The sequence below is a fragment of the Cervus elaphus genome, chromosome 17 (genome assembly GCF_910594005.1).
Source record: "Cervus elaphus chromosome 17, mCerEla1.1, whole genome shotgun sequence".
NCBI lineage: Eukaryota > Metazoa > Chordata > Mammalia > Artiodactyla > Cervidae > Cervus > Cervus elaphus.
The window spans coordinates 37,312,064-37,330,139 of record NC_057831.1 but is presented as its reverse complement, the minus strand read 5'-3'; the positions used below and the strand labels follow the sequence as shown (position 1 = coordinate 37,330,139).

Genomic DNA, 18,076 nt, shown 5'->3' with positions numbered 1-18,076 from the left:
CTCATATGAAAGTTGAGTTGAGAGAGAAAAATGTGGGTTTAATCGGACCTCCTACTTCTCCATAGCAACATTTAATGACAGAGGAAGGTGGAGGAATGTTTCCAGAATCCTGAAAACAAGAAAAAAAAAAGATTGAGCCAAAAATATTGTGCCCAGCCCATTTGTTTTATGTTTATGGCAACAGAAAAGCAGTCTCAATTTTGTACAGATTCTGGGAACAAAGAAGCATTAATGAGTCCTTCTTTTAAAAACAAAAAAAGAAAGAAAAGAAACTCCTTAATAAAAAATCTATCGCTAAAGGATTAAATCAAGAGAAGTAACCCAAAAAGGGGCAACTCATATTTTAAAAGTACTGACAATGAGTACTGAGCATATCTAAATATAAAAAATAGATATTATATTTATCATTTAAGGAAAAAAATGAAAGTTTATAGACTGGCTACATAAAAGTTATTATTCATTTAAAAAAGTGTTTGTTTGTGGAGAGTATACATTTGCTAATATCCTTATTTTTCAGAAAAAGAGTCAAAGGTTACTGAAAAATTGATGAATTAAAAAATAATTGCTTGCTTCATTAAAAAAAGGTGATTGACATTAAGAGTTTGTAAATAATTTCAAAATATCATTTAGAGAGAAAGCCAACATAGATCACTAATGCTCTGTGATAAACTGATTGGCAGCAGCCCTTTATGGGTTAGACCAAAGTAGGGACTGAGAGTGTCATTCAGTAAAATTAAACTATTAAAATTTACAACTTTAAAAGATCTTATATAGCCAGTGAGGGAGAATGTGAGGGTAGCTACCATAAACAAACCAGGAAGGAATTAGTAAAGGTTAAACACCTGAGTCAAAGGAACAGAACAGATTACCTAGAAATAAACTCACACACATGTAGCCCATTGATTTTCAGTAATGGTGCAAAGGTGATTTAATAGAGAAAGGATAGCCTTTTTGCTAACAGTGCTGGAACAATTGGATATCCATATGCAAAAAACAGAGACCCACCCTCCATACCTCACATCATATACAAAAATTATCTCAAAATGGATCATATGCCAAAATGTAAAATGTGAAATTATAAATCTTCTAGAAGAAAATGTAGGAGAAAATGTTCATGGCTTTGAGTGAAGCAAAGATTTTTTAAATATAATATCAAAGTTTCACAATCCATAGAAAAAAGTAATAAACTGGACTTTAACAAAATTGTGAAGTGATGCTATTAAAAATACTGTAAGAATGAAAGATATTTTTTAAAGGCCCTTTGGAAATTACACCAAAGATTTCAAAGATATTAAAAAAGAAAAGTAGGGTTCAGCATCCCTTCAAATCTCTAACCTGTTAACCCTTGCAGAGTGGCCTAGCCTACTAGCCATCTTGTATACCCTATTTAGCCAACTTAGTTCAGATTATCAATTATTCATATAGCATCTTACACACATCATTACCACAACTCTTACCAGTCTGTATGATCTACTTCTATTCCAATCTATTAACTAGTAGTATTTCAAGTGCAAGGAACAGAAATTCTAACCAAAAACAATCAAAAAAGAAAGTACTGGTTATTCAAGCCCAGGAACAGATCTAATTTCAGTGCTGGTTGCAGGGGCTCAAAAGATGTCATGAGAACCTGGTATTTCTCCATCTCCTAGGACCCAGCCAACATACAATCAATCAGAATCCCTAGGAGCTAGACTCCAGACCCGTAAATAGAAACCAGAATAAAAACAGCATCAACAACAGCAAAAACCTTCCATATAGCACTCACTGAATAATTGCTTTATCTGTGTATAGCTTCTCCTTGCAAGCTAATTACAAGTGTTGTAGGCAAGGACAACTTCTTTTGCACTCTTTTGCACATAATATATAAAACTATGCTAGATGGATATAAAGCATATATTCTGGCAAGTCTGATAAATCTGGGAAAGCTGTAAACATCATCCATGTTGGCATCAAAAGGCTCTGGAAAAAATTCTGACATCCTTTTGGAAATTGAACTAGTGAAAACAGAGCTATATTCAAAATTTTTGAACAACTGCACCCAAATTGTAATAGTGAAGAAGTTTAAACTGGTGAAGAGAAAAGCTTCACACAATATTCCAAAGAGCTCTATTATTGATCCTATATTATTCAAAATTCTTTGACTATGGATAAAGACATATATATCTGCATCTGACAAAACTGGAATATATTAAGTTATAAAAATGTATTTTACAAAGTTCTTGAATAGCATGGCCACCCAAACATTATCACCAGTTCAATTTTGGTATTCTTCCAGTCTTCACATTATATATTTTTATGTATATATATTGTTGGCTTCTATTTTTCCCCTGGCATAAACATTTTGGCTGCCAACTTGTCTAGACTTACATCCTTACAACTCCAAATCTAGTGGGAAGAAAAGCTTTTCTTTTCCAAGAGCTTGGAAAAAAATTATGATGTCCTGATTTCCATTGGACAGAACCATCTCCCATGCCTGTTCTTAAATACCATTCACAGGTGTCAAGGGGATGATATACTCTGGTTGGCCAAGCCTGAGACCCACACCCACCACTTGGGAGTTTAGTGATGGTGTCAGCCACATCTGAGGAGCTCATGGACTCAGAATGGGAGAGAGGGTGGCTCCCCAGGAAAATCTGATTACTGCTATAATAAGAAAGGGAACTGGCTGCTGGGCTGCTAAACTACAAATAAGCCAGGGTCTCTGCTCCCCAGGGGTTACATTCCTACTCAGAAAAACTACTGTGTTAATAGATAGTTTCAATATAAGGTGGTAAGTGTTCTGATAAAGGTTTGCAAGGTAGAGTGACAAGTAAATTCAAACAGCAAGGCCAGGATTGTGGCTAAAGAAGTTTCCAAAAGGAGATGATGCCTGACTCTAGATTCTTAAGTCTTTATCAGGTTAGAAGAGGGCTTGTGAGTGATGTAAAGATGTGTGTTTTTGGGGGGAGTGAGGTGGGAGGGAGGTCCAAGAGGGAGGGGACTTATGTATACCTATGGCTGATTCATGATGATGTATGGCAGAAACCATCACAATTTTGTAATTATCCTCCAGTTAAAAAAAAAGTAAAAAAATTTTAAATGCTTGTTTTGTCTTTTTATTGAGGTATTGTTAATTTACAACATTACATTAGTGTCAGGTATAAATGGCATCCTTGACTGAGAAGACCTGATTCCCTTGAAGGCAGGAATCATATCTTTGCCTCCCCAGCATTCCAAATGGTGCCTGATGACTAGTCTGTGTTTGATGAATTTATTAACATTCCCTCATTATGTCTTCAACAAAAACTCTGCAGTAATCTGTAAGGTTGATATTTAATCTCATTATTCAAAGTCAGAAACAGAGGGAGAGATTAGATCATCAAAATCACAGTGCCAACCAACAATGGTGCCATGGTAATCCCCCACAGAGGCAGGGACATATCCAAACCAAACTCCAGACATGAAGAATACCACAAATCCCAGCCTTGCATTAACAGAGCAGTAAAGTGAGAAATTGAATAAAGTAAACATTTTAGTATGCTTGGCAGTTCTTATAAAGCCCCAAACACCAAATTTTCTTCTAATGATTTCAGATGTCAAGTGATAAAAATTTATTTTAAAATGTTCTTGAATAAATAAGGACTGAGAAAAAAATTGAGAGGGAAATATGTTTGTTTGGGTGAGTTGCTAAGCAATCCCACACATGCCAGAGACTCCTTTTGGATTTCCTTCTGAAGGTGGAATCTGTGGGACCGACGGTACTTTGGCTTGCGTCGGCTTCATTGGTTCACACTGGAAAATTAAAGCAAAACAGGAAACAAACAAGCAATTCTCATAGTACTGAAGTCAGAGGTGTGGAGAAAACTAAGTATTAAATTAAGCTAGACTATTTTGAAAGTTGCCTTTCAGATGGCTTCTGAGTGTCCTCAGTGGCACTAACATTAATAGGTGAGGTTTTATAAGTGTGTCCCCAGAAGAATCAACCACACAGATGAAATAAAACCAAATTGCATTCAGGCTATTTTATCTATTCCACACAGTATTTTAGGTCCTATAGATGCCTGAAATTTGTAATATGGCAATAGAACGTAGCAACCAGATGAAGATAAATATGAGTTGTGTATCTCATTTAATTTAATAAGGGATAACTTCTTAGAAAAACAGAGTTTTACAATGGGTACTAAAGGAAGAAATTCTGTGAGAAAAGAAATTTACAACCTCAAGGCCTGAAGGAAGAAATTCTGTGAGAAAAGAAATTTACAACCTCAAGGCCTGCTTGAGCAAAAGTTAGGGAGCTCTGAAGGGGCAAAACATGTCAAAGTAAAAGCAGAAAAAGAATATTAGTAAGCCAGAAAGAACCAATAAATATTTGAGCAGGAAACATATTCAACAGCTGGGGAAGGGTTTAGAAAGACTAAGATAGAAATTAGTACTGAAATTCCTGGAATGTAAGATTTAAAGATGCTATGGATCAAGTACTATCCAAGTTACACTACACAAATATTGCTGTACATTTTAAATAATCACATTTTTTTTCAATGATTTGTGTTTCAAGTAAACACACATCTAAGTTTGAATTATGTATATGTGGACACATTTTCCATCAATCTGATCAATCCATCAATCTTTAGAGGACAGGGGTATCATCTTAGAATATTTCAGATTATGTTTTAAATAGCTGACACTGTAAAAGGGGATGTATGTATGTTATTATTATTAATTACAGAATAAAGTCTGTACTCCTTATCATGTGTCTAAGGCTTCTCATGATTCAGCTTGCCTACCTGCCCCTCCCACACCAGCCTGAGTAGTCTCTCCTCTCATTCCTCCCAAGTCGAAAATCTTCACTACTAACCTGATACTAAATTATATTCTCTTGTCTATTGTTATTTAGATTCAGTGTGTGTATCTCTCTAATGAGATTATAGCTCCCTGAAGGATCTGCCCAAATAGTATTTTGTTTCATATTTTCTAACTAAAATAGTAATGTTACTTATTATGTATAGTTAGCACAGAATTTGAACCCACAAATATTCTCCTCCTTATGTCTCTGTACTCTAGGCCTGCTAGCAGAAAATATTAATAGGAAGAGCAAACAAAAAATGAATAGGCAGAAACTTACTGTCTTCTAAACCTTGAACTCTGGAAAACCAAAATATCCTTGGGGGACAAATATCACAAAACTGAAAGCAGCATTTTGAGCTGGGAATGTGATAGCTTCATGTGGGCATAAGCTATTCCAAGGGACCTTGGAGCCCAGAGGAGAAATGGTGGTCTGCAAAAGTTAAAAAGAAATCTACATGAAGAATTAGGAACTCCCTGTCAGAGTCAGCAGTCTAGCTGTGTGGCTTAAATGATTGTATCTGACTAGATTCATTCATTCCCCCAACCAATCTGCAGGGAATACAAGCTCTTTAAGGGTGGGGCTCCTCACTGGTGTCATTGCTTCACTCTCTCCTGGTGTTGGGCCTGGCACCTAGCAGGTACTCACTTAGTACTTGTTATGGAATCCTCTGTCCTGGTCATGGAGTGGTCATCCTCAAGAAGTTCACTCTCTGCCTAGGACAAAGATTTCCAAATATGCAATTATCACAGATGAAAATATTTCTCATGAATAAGCTATAAGAGTGCATAATGTTTACACTTGAGCATTTACCCTGTGCCAGGCGGTGTTCCACATGCCCTTACATGTATAAATTCACCTAATCTTCACAACAACCCTACGAGGTGAATATTATTATTATTTTCATATTCACAGACACAATAAGGTTAAGCCACATGCCCAAGGTCACAGCTAGGACGCAGCAGAGCAGGAACTGAAGCAGGGTTCATAATTAGCACACTGTAGGCTCAAAGAGTTAGTCAGATTTAAGGACCACTGATGTTTCTTCTAGACCTGGATTGCAGATGATGGTACCACTGGTGATAACAAAGCAGTAGAAATACCGGGGAAATGTTTCATGAAACTCTAACCACTTGGAACATATCAGGACTTCTCAAATGTAGGGTGCTCCAGAATTCTTCAAGAAGATACAGAATTTTAGGCCTGAAATTCTGGAGCTTCTGAATCAATAAGGTTGCAGTGGGGACGTAGAATCTGTATTTTTAACAAAGCATCACACCAATGTCGATAATCATATTTAAAAAAATACTATACTAGACCTATTCAGACATGATTTAGCAGTTCAACAAGACCTATTCTACAGTAGAACACTTTGGTTGAGATTCTGCACTCTTTTTTCAGGCCTGGCTCTCCTCTGGCCAGGTGTCTATTGGGATTTCTTTGACTACTTGATCTGATAATGCTCTGCTGGGGGCACTGACATCTTTAGAAGCTCCTCAGATGACAGGCATCAGAGCCCTTACCTAAGACAATTATTTCTGGTTTATTTATCTATCTTCTCTTGATGTGGCTCAGATGGTAAAGAATCTGCCTGCAATGCAGGAGACCCGGGTTCAATGCCTAGGTCAGGAAAGATTCCCTGAAGAGGGTAATGGCTACCCACTCCAGTATTCTTGCCTGAATAATTCCATGGACAGAGGATCCTGGTGGGCTACAGTCCATGGGGTCACAAAGGTCAGACATAATTAAGTGACTAACACACTTTTCTTGAGGGCAGGGACTGTGTCATACTCTGCTCTACATGCTAGCTCCTAATTCAGCAAGAAATGTCTTCTAAAGGAATTGATGGGTGGCATGAGCCAGGTCAGTGATTGACATCCACCAGCCCTGTCCTTGAGAACATCATAGTTAAGTGAAGGATACAGATACCTGCAGATAAACTGCAGGATTAAGTGATAAAATGGCTGTGATTACCTAAATCCAAGTAGCATTTGATGAGGGCACAGGGAACCAGCAAAAGGTGCTGCATAGGTGGCTGTATGGGGTGGGAAACCATGCTAGAAGAGCAGACAGGGAGCTTTAATGGGCTGAATTGTGTCCCCCTCAGAAATTCCTATGTTGAAGTCAAACACCCTCCTCTCCCCCACCAGAGCACCTCAGAATGTGCCTGTATTGGAAACCGGGTCTTTTTTAAAGGTAATTAAGTAAAAAATGAGATCATTAGAATGGGCCCTCATCCAGGAATCTGACTGGTGTCCTCATAAGAAGAGGAAATTAGGACAAAGATGCACACAGAAGTAAGGGCATGTGAAGACTCAGGGAGAAGACAGCCACCTACAAGCCAAGGAGAGAGGCCTCAGAAGAAACCAGCCTTGTCAGCACCCTGATCTGAGACTTCTAACCTCCAGAATTGTGAGAAAATAAATGTCTGCTCTTTGAGACACCCAGTCTGTGGTACTTTGTTATGACAGCCCTAGCAAAAAATATAGGAGCAGATTGTGAAAATTTACTAAGTCAAACTACAGAAATTAAACGCTATCCTTTAAGCTGTCAGAAGCCTCGACAGAGGTCTAAGCATCAAGGTGACATGAATAGGTTTGGTTCCAGAACATGCTTTGGAAACAGTGGATATCAGCAAGTGGAGAAGCAAGGTGGAGTTGGCAGATCCATTGCTCCAATGAAGAATAAAACAAGTTCTAAGGGCCCTGGACAAAAATCATTGACAATGCGAATGGGTATCAGAGGTCCTATCAGAGAGATATTTGTGGGGCATAAGTAAGACAGTTTGGGGAAAATGAAGTGTAGGAGAAGAGTAGGTAGATGAGGATAACATGAAGTGTAGTTTGGGGAGTTGAGGGATGCCTCAGATCGCAACCGGTGATACAGAAGGTGAAGCAGGCTTAAAGAAGAGGTGAAAAGATAATAAATGTCGTTTGGGATGAACGAAGTTTGAGACAACTGCAGAGCGTCGAGCTGGACGTGTAGGATTCCACCAGTCACGGGTGGTGGGAAGGGGTGGAGGACCTCACGCGGAGTACCAGCCATTCAGGAGCCCCAAGACCATATCCTTGGGGTCCCCACAATGTGTGGAGAGAGAAGCCAACCAAAGAGCCCATCCAAAAAGCAGCAGAATCGGGGCGAGGAGGGCCGCCCTCCAAAGGCCAAGGAAGTCAGCGCTAGGAGTTTGTCGGTATTGGTAGTTTTCAAACGAAGGAAAGATTTTGCCCCTGCTGCGGACATCAGTTCAGGCTGGATCGCGTTTTTTCTCACTATCCCCTAAAGTGGTTTACCTCTCTTCCGCACTTTGGTCAATCGAGGTAGAAGTGGCTGGCGGCTAACGGGGACCCAAGCATTATCTCAAGTCACGCAGGCAGTGACAGCTCCTGAAGCCCTTTGCCTGCGGGCAGGCAAGCGGGCGGGTCAGCGACTCCCACCCCGCCCGCGCCCTTCCACCCGAATGGAATGTGGGCGCCCGCGCCCGGGCTCCGGCTGCACTTGGAACTCCGGCCCGGACGCCGCTCCCCGAGCGCGCCGGCCGCGGGGGCGGCTTCCTCGCGCCTCCCCCTGCAGCGCGCCGCGGCCGCTGGGCGAGGCGAGGCGAGGCGAGGGGGAGGCGGGCCGAGGGGGCGGGAGAGGGACGCGGGACTGCGGGGAGGTCGGGGGCGGGGAGCAGGAGGCGGCGGGCCGGGGGAAGAAAGGAACATGGCTCCTGCGGCAGGCGGCGCCGAGGACCGCGCGCGGGGAGGGCGCCCCGGGCACCAGTGACCGTGATGGTGAACTCCAGCCGCGTGCAGCCGCAGCAGCCCGGGGACGCCAAGCGGTCGCCGGCCCCTCGAGCGCCGGGCCCCGGGCGGCTGATGGCGGGCGGCGCGACGGCCGGCGCCGGCCTCGCTGCCCCGGGCGGCCTCCGCGAGCAGAGGGGCCTGGAGATCGAGATGGAGCGCATCCGGCAGGCGGCCGCGCGGGACCCCCCGGCCGGAGCTTCGGCCTCCCCCTCTCCTCCTCTCTCGTCGTGCTCGCGGCAGGCGTGGAGCCGCGACAACCCGGGCTTCGAGGCCGAGGAGGAAGAGGAGGAAGAGGAGGTGGAGGGAGAAGAAGGGGGAATGGTGGTGGAGATGGACGTCGAGTGGCGCCCCGGCAGCAGGAGGTCGGCCTCCTCCTCGGCCGTGAGCTCCGCGGGCGCCCGAGGCCGGGGGCTGGGGGGCTACCACGGTGCGGGCCATCCGAGCGGGAGGCGGCGTCAGCGAGAGGACCAGGGCCCGCCGAGTCCCAGCCCCGCCGGCGGCGGGGACCCGCTGCATCGCCACCTCCCCCTGGACGGGCAGCATCCCCGAGTGGCCTGGGCCGAGAGACTCGTTCGCGGGCTGCGAGGTAAGAGCGCGACCCTCAGCGGCTGACGCACAAACCAGAACTGCGGGCGCTGTGGGAGCCTTCCCCGCGGAGGGCAGCTCTCCCGGCCTCCAGCTCGCATCCCCTGGGCGTCCCCGCCTCCCTTGGAAGCGTCTTCCCCACCTCTGCTAATTCTGGTCTATTTCCGGTACCTAGCGCCGAATTCCACGGCGCCCTTGTTGGTGCAAATGTATTGGATACCTCCTTCTAAAAGAAAATTTGTCAGCTTATGTTTGCCTTTGGAAATAAGTTGAAAGTCGTATTAGAGTGAAGAGGGTACATCTGAAGATTTTTATCTTGTCGGGGAAAGATATTCTAAGGCTGCTAATGGTGGTTGCAACTGCATATTTGCTAATTTCACGAAATAAAAACGAAAATTCTGTGCTAGCACCCATGGTCCTCCACTGGCCTGGATGCCCTGTTGCCCCTTATCCCGTTCTGGAAAGGGTAAGCAACGCAGTGTCCCGGTTATGGGAGGGGTGTCATTGTGTAGTCACTGATGTTGTTTTGGTGATGTCTGTGGTTGTTTAGGGGAGAGGGAGCTGTTGAGAACACTACGAATAGAATAAAATGCTTAGGAAAACAGTTATTTGGCCATTTCTAATTCTAGGCATTTTTTTCCCTAAACAGTTGCAAAGTAAATGTTAACATTGTTTGAAAAACTTGAAAGTATGTTTTTTAAATAACTAAATTAATGTTCTTTGACATTCCAATGAAACAGTGAAGTCATCAGATACCAGCTGTGTGGAAATATGTCAGAGTTCGGTGCACCCAGCTCTCCAAAAGGCAGAAAAGGAATTTTCAAAAATTGCCAGTGCCTTTTAAGAGGACACACATTTTCCAGGAGCAGATGGGATCCTGTTTTTGCAAAGTTTTGTCAGAGGCATCCTTGGAAAAGAGTTGCATTCGATCTTACCATCCAAATGATTTTAATCTCTGCTTTTAAGAGTTTTTTCCATTCTCAGTCTTTTGAAATTCCCCCTTCCCTTCCGTTCCTGTCAGTTTTGAAAATGTTGCACAAAAAACTATCCAGGTATTTTCATAGCAACATGATTAACACCAAGTCAGGCTTATACCCGAATCCCAGTTCTACCACACGTTGACTGAATGACCTTTAGCAAACTGCTTAATTGCTCTGATCTCCAATTTTTGAATTTTGTTTTAAAAAAGAGAAAATCATAATACTTAGCTCTTAACATGGGAGAATTAAATGAGATGAGACATAAAATATGTAGCAATGTTGTTGTGATTGCTTCACAAGAAGAGATTAAATCGTGGATTCTAAAAGTGTACCTTTTGGTGCTCTTACATAGTGATTGTACTAGTTTAATTGATTCAGAGCATGGTGGGGACCAAAAGATCCTTTTTAGTCACCTGTGTGAGAAGATAAGTAAAAAAAAAAACTCATTAGTACTTTTTTAAGGTTCCAAATTGTATTCAAAGTTTATTTTGTTGAAAATTTTTGAACTATATATTGAATATTTTTGAACTATATTCAAAGTTTATATCACTTTGTATTAACTGTGCTTTTTAAAATCTTCACTGAAATGAGAGGTTTCTTATAAGTTAATAAGTAATGGAAAGTCATGATTCTTTTAACTCAGCTTAAGTATTTAATAACACATTTCATATTGTCTGAAAAAGCTCAATAATTGAATATAATTAAGTGAAATATGTGAGTGCATTTATAAGTTTATTTCTTTTAGAGAAAAGTTTCAGAAAATTTACAGTGAATAAAGTAATAGTAAAATTTCTGGTCCAACCTTATCAGTGGTTGATAAGATCTCCTAACCTTATCAGTTAGGAGAGTAGAATCATGAGAATCTTTTTTTATAGAAAATTTTAGAAATAAATTTTAATTCTTTGTGAAGGAATATGATTGATATCCTTGTCACTTATTAAATAACCTTTGTTAGATAATCAGTAGTACCTACTGTGAAAATAGACTGCTAGTTGCCACAGGAAAAAAAAAAAAAAAAAAAGGACTAAAATAACACATCACCATTTACCTATGGACAGAAACCCAGAAATGTGAAATGAGTAACCGTGAATGAGTTGTGATATTTTTTTCCCTCATGGGATATTGTTATTGTTGTTTAGTTGCTAAGTCATGTCTGACTCTTGTGACCCTGTTGACTAGCCCGCCAGGCTCCTCTGTCCGTGGGTTTTCCCAGGCAAGAATATTGGAGTGGGTTGTCATTTCCTTCTCCAGGGAATCTTCCCGACCCAGGGATCAAACCTGAGTCTCCTGCATTGGCAGGCAGATTCTTTACCACTGAGCTATCAGGGATCAAACCCCCGTCTTGGGATACAATGACAGAAATCTTTAGTGCATTATATAAGTAGTGCCCAGAGTCAGAAGAGAGAGAGTGACTTGGAATTTCTAAAGATAGGAGCCAAACTCAAGTTTGGCGTTTTCAGGCGCTCCCCTGGAGGTCTCACATCAGACTTCCTAGCCTTAGTCTGTCATTTATAAAATGGAAGAGTTGAACCTAATCTTCAAGGTCCCTTCTAGCTTCAGCATGTTGTTTAATGACACGAATCTGAGTTGGAAAACAAATTATCATTTCTCCTTGGACACTGAATAGATCTGTTCTCTTAGCAGGAGTAAGAAGGCAAAGAAGAAGTTTGAGGCCTAATTATGGAAAGCATTGTGTCTAACCAAGGAATTAAGAAATTACCTCTAAATATTAGGAAGCAGTTGAAAGTTTTTGAGCAAGAGCAGAACATGCTGAAAGGGAATATGAGTCAGGCCTCGTGTGTGCAGGAGAGCTTACAGAGGGAGGGAGGGAGGCAGGAGACCAGGTAGGGGGCAGCCAGTGAAGGGGAGATTGATGACCTGGACCAGAGGCAAAAAAAAGAAGGCTGAAAGATTGAAAGACTTCTCCAAGCTTAAAAACATCTCCAACCCAGTGATCTTGTTTACTTTTTTCTTAGCAAACACTTTTTAATGCAAAGATAAAATTTGAGACTCTATATGAGTTATCAGATTTTCTGAATTTCCAAAGTTGAATGTGTTTTATGGATGTATCAGTTTATTAAAGTCATTTTCTGTTTACTGTTTCAGACAAATGTCATCACTGTCCATGTCCAGAACTTTTTCATCATCCCAAACAAGTCTGCCCATTAAATACTAACTCCCAGCTCCCCTCCTGTTCCCTGCCCTGCAGCCTCTCTGTCTTGATGAATTTTCCTGTTCTAGGTACCTCATATTAGTGGAATCATACAGTGCTTTCACATCTGGCTTATTTCACTTAGCATAATGTTTTTAACGTTTACGTATGCTGTAGCATGTATCTGAACTTCATTTGTTTTGATAACTGAATAGTATCCCCTTGTATGTATACACTACATTTTGTTTATCCATTCATCAGTTGATGAACATTTGGGTTGTTTCTACCTTTTGGCTATTATGACTTTCCCTTTATTTTTAATCCAACCCTCACTCCATAATTTCTTCCTTTTTACCTTTTTATTTGCACTATAATTGTGAACAAATGAGACTTTGTATTTTCATTGTGAAGGGATTTTGTTTGAGGGAGGGCTGTTACTCTGTGGGGTATGATAAGACTCTGCTAGTAACAGAATTTGTGCAGGCAACAAACATTTATGGAGCATCTCCTTTGTGGTAGGTACTAGGGATACAGAGATGAATAATATAAGATCCCAACTCCCAAGGAGTTTAGAGTTTAGTAGGGGGATCACAGGTGTAAGTAAATAATTGCAGTGCCAGGTCCCAGATATGGCAGGTACCCAAAGAAGAGAGGACCAGTTCTATCTGGGGAGGTTAGAAGTAAAACTTGAATTACATTTTGAAGAATTCAGTGGGGGGAGTTGGGAAGGGAAGAATAGCAGAAGTAAAACCAAGATGGCCAGTACCTCACTGGTATTAATACTTTTTCCTATAGACAGAGACAGTGAGGGCTTCAAGCAGGGGGCTGATACAGTCACATGCCAACCTGAAGATGATTCTAGCAAGGATGTAGAGAATGGGGTGTGAAGGGGAACAGGTTAAGAAAAGGTGACAAAGGCTGCAGCCAAGGATTGTGAGCTGGGATGGAAGAAAGCTAGATTAAAGAGAGGCAGAAACCCTCAGAATTGTGGACCAGCCCCATGTGAGGGTTATGAAAAGAGCCTATTCTAGAATGAAACCCATGTTTCTGACTTGGTACCGTTAACCCACCTATTTAGCCACAGGGAAAACAGTTTTCTAGACAAAAGGAAAAAAGAGAGACATCTCGGTTTGGGGCATGTGAGTGTGAGTTGTCTGTGGAATATGCGTGTAATCTGTGACACATTCCTGTCTTCACCTCAGGAGGAGGCTGCCTAAGAATTGGAGACTCAAAAGTCAGTATCATTTAAAGTAGCAACTGACTGTTCTATAGAAAATGGACCAATAATAAAAAGTCACTTCCCTTTCTGAAGATCTCCGAGCAATTCAAATGACTATTAGGAAGGATTGTATTCATCTTTCTAGCAAGGTCCACATGTGTCCAAGCACAAAAATGGAATTCTTTTATGACATGAATCCAATGAGAATTCGGTCAGGCTATTCACAGTGACTTCAAAGTCTATATGGATTTGGGTCTTCACACCAACTTAGCATCAGAAGTAGGATGTCTCACAAATTTGAACCTATTTCTGAAACCATAAATGGGCCTCTTCCAACCACTCTAAATGCTGTACATATATAAAATTTCTTATTCCCAGAGCAACCACAGAGAGGTACTCTTATCCCATTTCCAAATGAGGAAGTGAAGGCTCATGGTTTGAGGTAAGGTCTCATAGCTCCTAAGGGCTGATTCTTCATTTAAACACAGCTCAGACTCCAGATGGAGAAGGCACGGGCAACCCACTCCAGTACTCTTGCCTAGAAAATCCCAGGGACAGAGGAGCCTGGTGGGCTGCCGTCTATGGGGTTGCACAATCGAACACGGCTGATGCGACTTAGCAGCAGCAGCAGACTCCAGACCCCCCACCACACCTTGTCATGATCAAGGTGTCCTGAGGGGTTATTGCATTTCAGATGAGACAGGGTTAATGTGAGGCAAAAGATCCACACTGAATCTTTTTACCATAGTACTGAGATGTTATATTAACAAGATGAGATGATATGATTACTGCAATTAGTTTCAAGATAATTGAGGAGGACTTCCTTGGCAGTCCAGTGGTTAAGGCCCAGCCAGTGCTTACAATGAAAGGGGCGTGGGTTCAATCCCTAGTCGGGGAACTAAGGACCCACAAGCCCTGTGGCATGAGCAAAACAAATACAAAGAAACAAAAAAAATTGAGGAGTCGGTGAGGGTTTTGAATAATCAAGGTTAGTGTGGAGTTGATGGTAATTGTTAAAGCTGGGTGAGGAATACCTGAGAGTTCATTATATTGTTCTCTCTGTGGTACTTTTTATAAATTGCAAAGTAAAAAGGGCTTAGAAGCATTTGGGCTTCCCTGATAGCTCAGTTGATAAAGAATACGCCTGCAATGCAGGAGACTCCGGTTCGATTCCTGGGTCAGGAAGATCCTCTGGAGAAGGGACAGGCTACCCTCTCCAGTGTTCTTGGGCTTCCCTTATGGCTCAGCTCATAAAGAATCCACCTGAAATGCAGGAGACCTGGGTTTGACCCCTGGTTTAGGAAGATCCCCTGGAAAAGGGAAAGGCTACCCACTCCAGTATTCTGACCTGGAGAATTCCATGGACTGTATAGTCCATGGGGTTGCAAAGAGTCGGATATGACTGAGCGACTTTCACTTAGAAGCTAAGTGAATAAAAGAGTTGCAAAATGGCATTTTTTTCAAAATCTTTTTGTTGGCTGTGCCACACAGCCTTTGGGATCTTAGTCCTCCAACCAGGGATCAAACCCATGACCCTTGCATTAGAAGCCCCTAGTTGTTTTTTTTTTTTAAGATTTTTTGGTAGACCTTTTTTTTTTTTTTTTAACGTCTTTTATTGAATTTGTTACAATATTGCTTCTGTTTTATGTTTTTTGACTGCAAGGCAGGTAGGATCCTAGCTCCCTGACCAGGGATCAAACCTACATCCCCTGCATTAGAAGGCAAAGTCCTAACCACTGGACCACCAGGGAAGCCCCATCAAAGTCAGTTATGTTGGAGACATTTTTGGTGTTTTGGATTATCCATCTCAGAATTCCCCCATATGCATATTAATAGGGAACACTATTTAGGTAATGTGCTCTGACTTTGGGCTCTGGCATTGACTAAGCAAGCACCTTCTCACACAGGAAGGAAATTGCATATTGCCCCATGTCCTCTTAGATCATATTCTGCTAACAGATGGAGACACGTTATCTATAGAACGTGAGTGCCTTCAGGCACTCCCTCCACAGCTGGGACAATGGTGGGAAAAGACAAGAGTTACTTTTGAAGAATGCTGCCATTTTGGACGTGAACTCTACCCATAACCATTCCTATTGTATCATTCCTGCTAAACATGGGAAGTAGTTGGCTGTAGGACAGCTATTTTTTCCATTTGTAGTTGTAGCCATTTCTCACCCATCAAGATGTGAGGGGGTCCCTGTATCCGAAGACTGACCCTACATATACCCCCAGTGGGGAAACTCTGAAATTTTTATAGCAATACATGTTTGAGGAGTTAGCTATAGTAATTTAGAAAAAGCAAATGCATAGAAATACACTTTTATAGAATATAAATAAAAGGGCTTGTTTCATTTTTTTTGAAATGTTTCCTTCAAGGGCTAGAATTAAATTACCATCGACCATTGCAAATTTAGCTTAAAGAAAATTTGATAGGAGTTTGGTTTTTCTATTTATAGGTCAAGCAAAACCATTTGTAAATATTAAGAACTATGACTTTTCCTTAGTGCATAATTGTTTATAAACCATGGGAAAGAGTGAGCTCACTGACCAAGTGAAGCAAGGCAGCCGTCTCTCCTGATGGTCAAGGGACTAGCAATTTCCGCTTATGTGTATGTTTTAGGCCTGGCCTCCAAAAGAAATACACCCAAAGAAATGGTGTGGTCGTGTCCAGGGCTACTGAGCCTAATATTTGGCTGCCTCTGTGTTATTCTGAGTTGTAATTTTCCATGTCATCCAAATTTGTAATAATTCTTTAATATGATAGAGCTTCAGCGAACAAACATTCTACTTGCTGCATTTCTTCTGAGTGAGTAATTCCCTGACAACTACCAGATCTTGGCAGAAGCAAACCTTGTCATAAGTTATGCTCCACTTTCGGCGTGGTGAAACCTGGGACGCGTAACACAGTGTCTTTGAAGGCAGATGCTGATTTTTCCAAAAGAAGTTTGGGAGAGAAAAAGAGAAGGAAATGAAATACCCCAATTTAGGAGTAGAACTAATGTATGATTATAAGACTTAAAAAGTACATAAACACTAGCGATGAAGTCATTTCTTCCAAGTGCAAGACCATATACCATTTCCCCCCGTTCTCTGTGGCTTGATTGTGGCGTCAGTAGCTGTGTGAGTTTCCATGAGGAAGGGGTTAAAATCTGTATACTCAAGTGTGAGGCAATTTGCCATTCACAGCCAAGTTAATCTAACAAAAAGGATGGAGAGGTTTGTCTTTTTTGGAAAATGCTAAGGCTCTTCCAAGTAACCAGTAATGTGACTTGACCACACTCTTCACTAGCGGGGGTTTGGACGGCCACCATGTCTGTCTGCTGGCCACGTCCAAAACTGCGGGATCGCACTCCAGCCAGCTCACCAAGGCTTATGTCATCTTTGCTCAGCCGGCCCAACACTTTTTCCATCTGCTAAAAGTGGAGCACGGTTGCTGATTTTACTCTTTCTCCAAAGAGAGAGAGAAGGCGGATGAGTTGTTGCTTTTAATTCAAAAATCATATGCTACTTGAAATTTTAAAAATCTGTTCAACTAAGCATGTTTAGTGTAATCAGTCAGCATTGAATTTCTTAAAAGGCAAAAATGGGTACAGAGCAGAGATTTTACACCAGTGTGTTAGAATATTGATAGATGTTTCCACAATGAAGTGATGCTCCAACCAGGACTTCTTTTTATCAGAGGTGACCTAAAATGTATCATTTACAATGTAGTTACTTAAGAGGATAATTAATTTAGTAGTACGATAATTCCTCCTGCATATAGGAAGAGCTGATATGTATGCATAATTATTTAACCTCCTCTCATAGGCTGCCCAAATTTCCTCTTCTCTTTGTAATTTTTTACTAAGATATTTTCTAATGAGATTGGGAGCTTAGACGGTGATCAGACTGTTGCCTTGTGTTTTGCACATCTTGTGGGGGTGAGACAGTGGAGACTTATGTGTTCCCAAATTAAAGGTACTTCTACTAAAACCATTTCTCAGTTGTTTTTAGAGCATGCTTAAAAAAAAAAAAAATCAGGAGAACCTCCCTTAAAGTACACTATTTTTTATGTGTTTTTTTCTTTCGCCATTCATGAGATTTTTGAAAAATACAATGACATCTTTTATTATTATTTTAAAGGTCTCTGGGGAACAAGACTCATGGAGGAAAGCAGCACTGACCGAGAGAAATACCTTAAGAGTGTTTTACGGGAACTGGCCACATACCTCCTTTTTCTCATAGTCTTGTGCATCTGTAAGTAGAACATTTCCTTCCAATAGAGGAGCAGTTTTGAAAATATTTGACCTGTCAAAATCATGACTGAAAGGAACTAGGGATGCACCTAACCAGTTACTTCAGAAGTCCTCTTCTCTGTTATTAATTCTAGTTTAGAATTTGGTAAAGTTCTCACCTCTCCTCAGATAAACGTGGCTCAAATTTCGGCATTATCTGATTGGCCACTTCATTATCAGTTGTGACCATTTTCACTGTGACATGCACGGAGCAGACACCAAGATTCCCAGACATCAAGAAACCAAGTAAAAGGAC

At 41.5% G+C, this 18,076-nt stretch overlaps 1 protein-coding gene and 1 long non-coding RNA gene across 2 annotated transcripts in view; one reads left to right on the top strand and one right to left on the bottom strand.

Annotated features, from left to right (window-relative positions):
* Positions 1 to 3,063: 3,063 nt before the first annotated feature.
* Positions 3,064 to 8,368, bottom strand: LOC122673311. Its single transcript, XR_006334664.1, has 3 exons — positions 8,113 to 8,368; positions 5,471 to 5,538; positions 3,064 to 3,771 (listed from the first exon to the last, which is right to left on the bottom strand). It is a non-coding gene; the product is annotated as an uncharacterized LOC122673311 (long non-coding RNA).
* A 103-nt stretch (positions 8,369 to 8,471) lies between these two features.
* Positions 8,472 to 18,076, top strand: part of PKD2 (polycystin 2, transient receptor potential cation channel) — a 58,560-nt gene continuing 48,955 nt past the window's right edge. The window contains exons 1-2 of the mRNA XM_043870960.1: positions 8,472 to 9,193; positions 17,669 to 17,782. Coding sequence (XP_043726895.1) covers positions 8,593 to 9,193; positions 17,669 to 17,782 — 715 coding nt within the window. The 5' untranslated portion in view covers positions 8,472 to 8,592. The remainder of the gene's footprint in view (positions 9,194 to 17,668; positions 17,783 to 18,076) is intronic.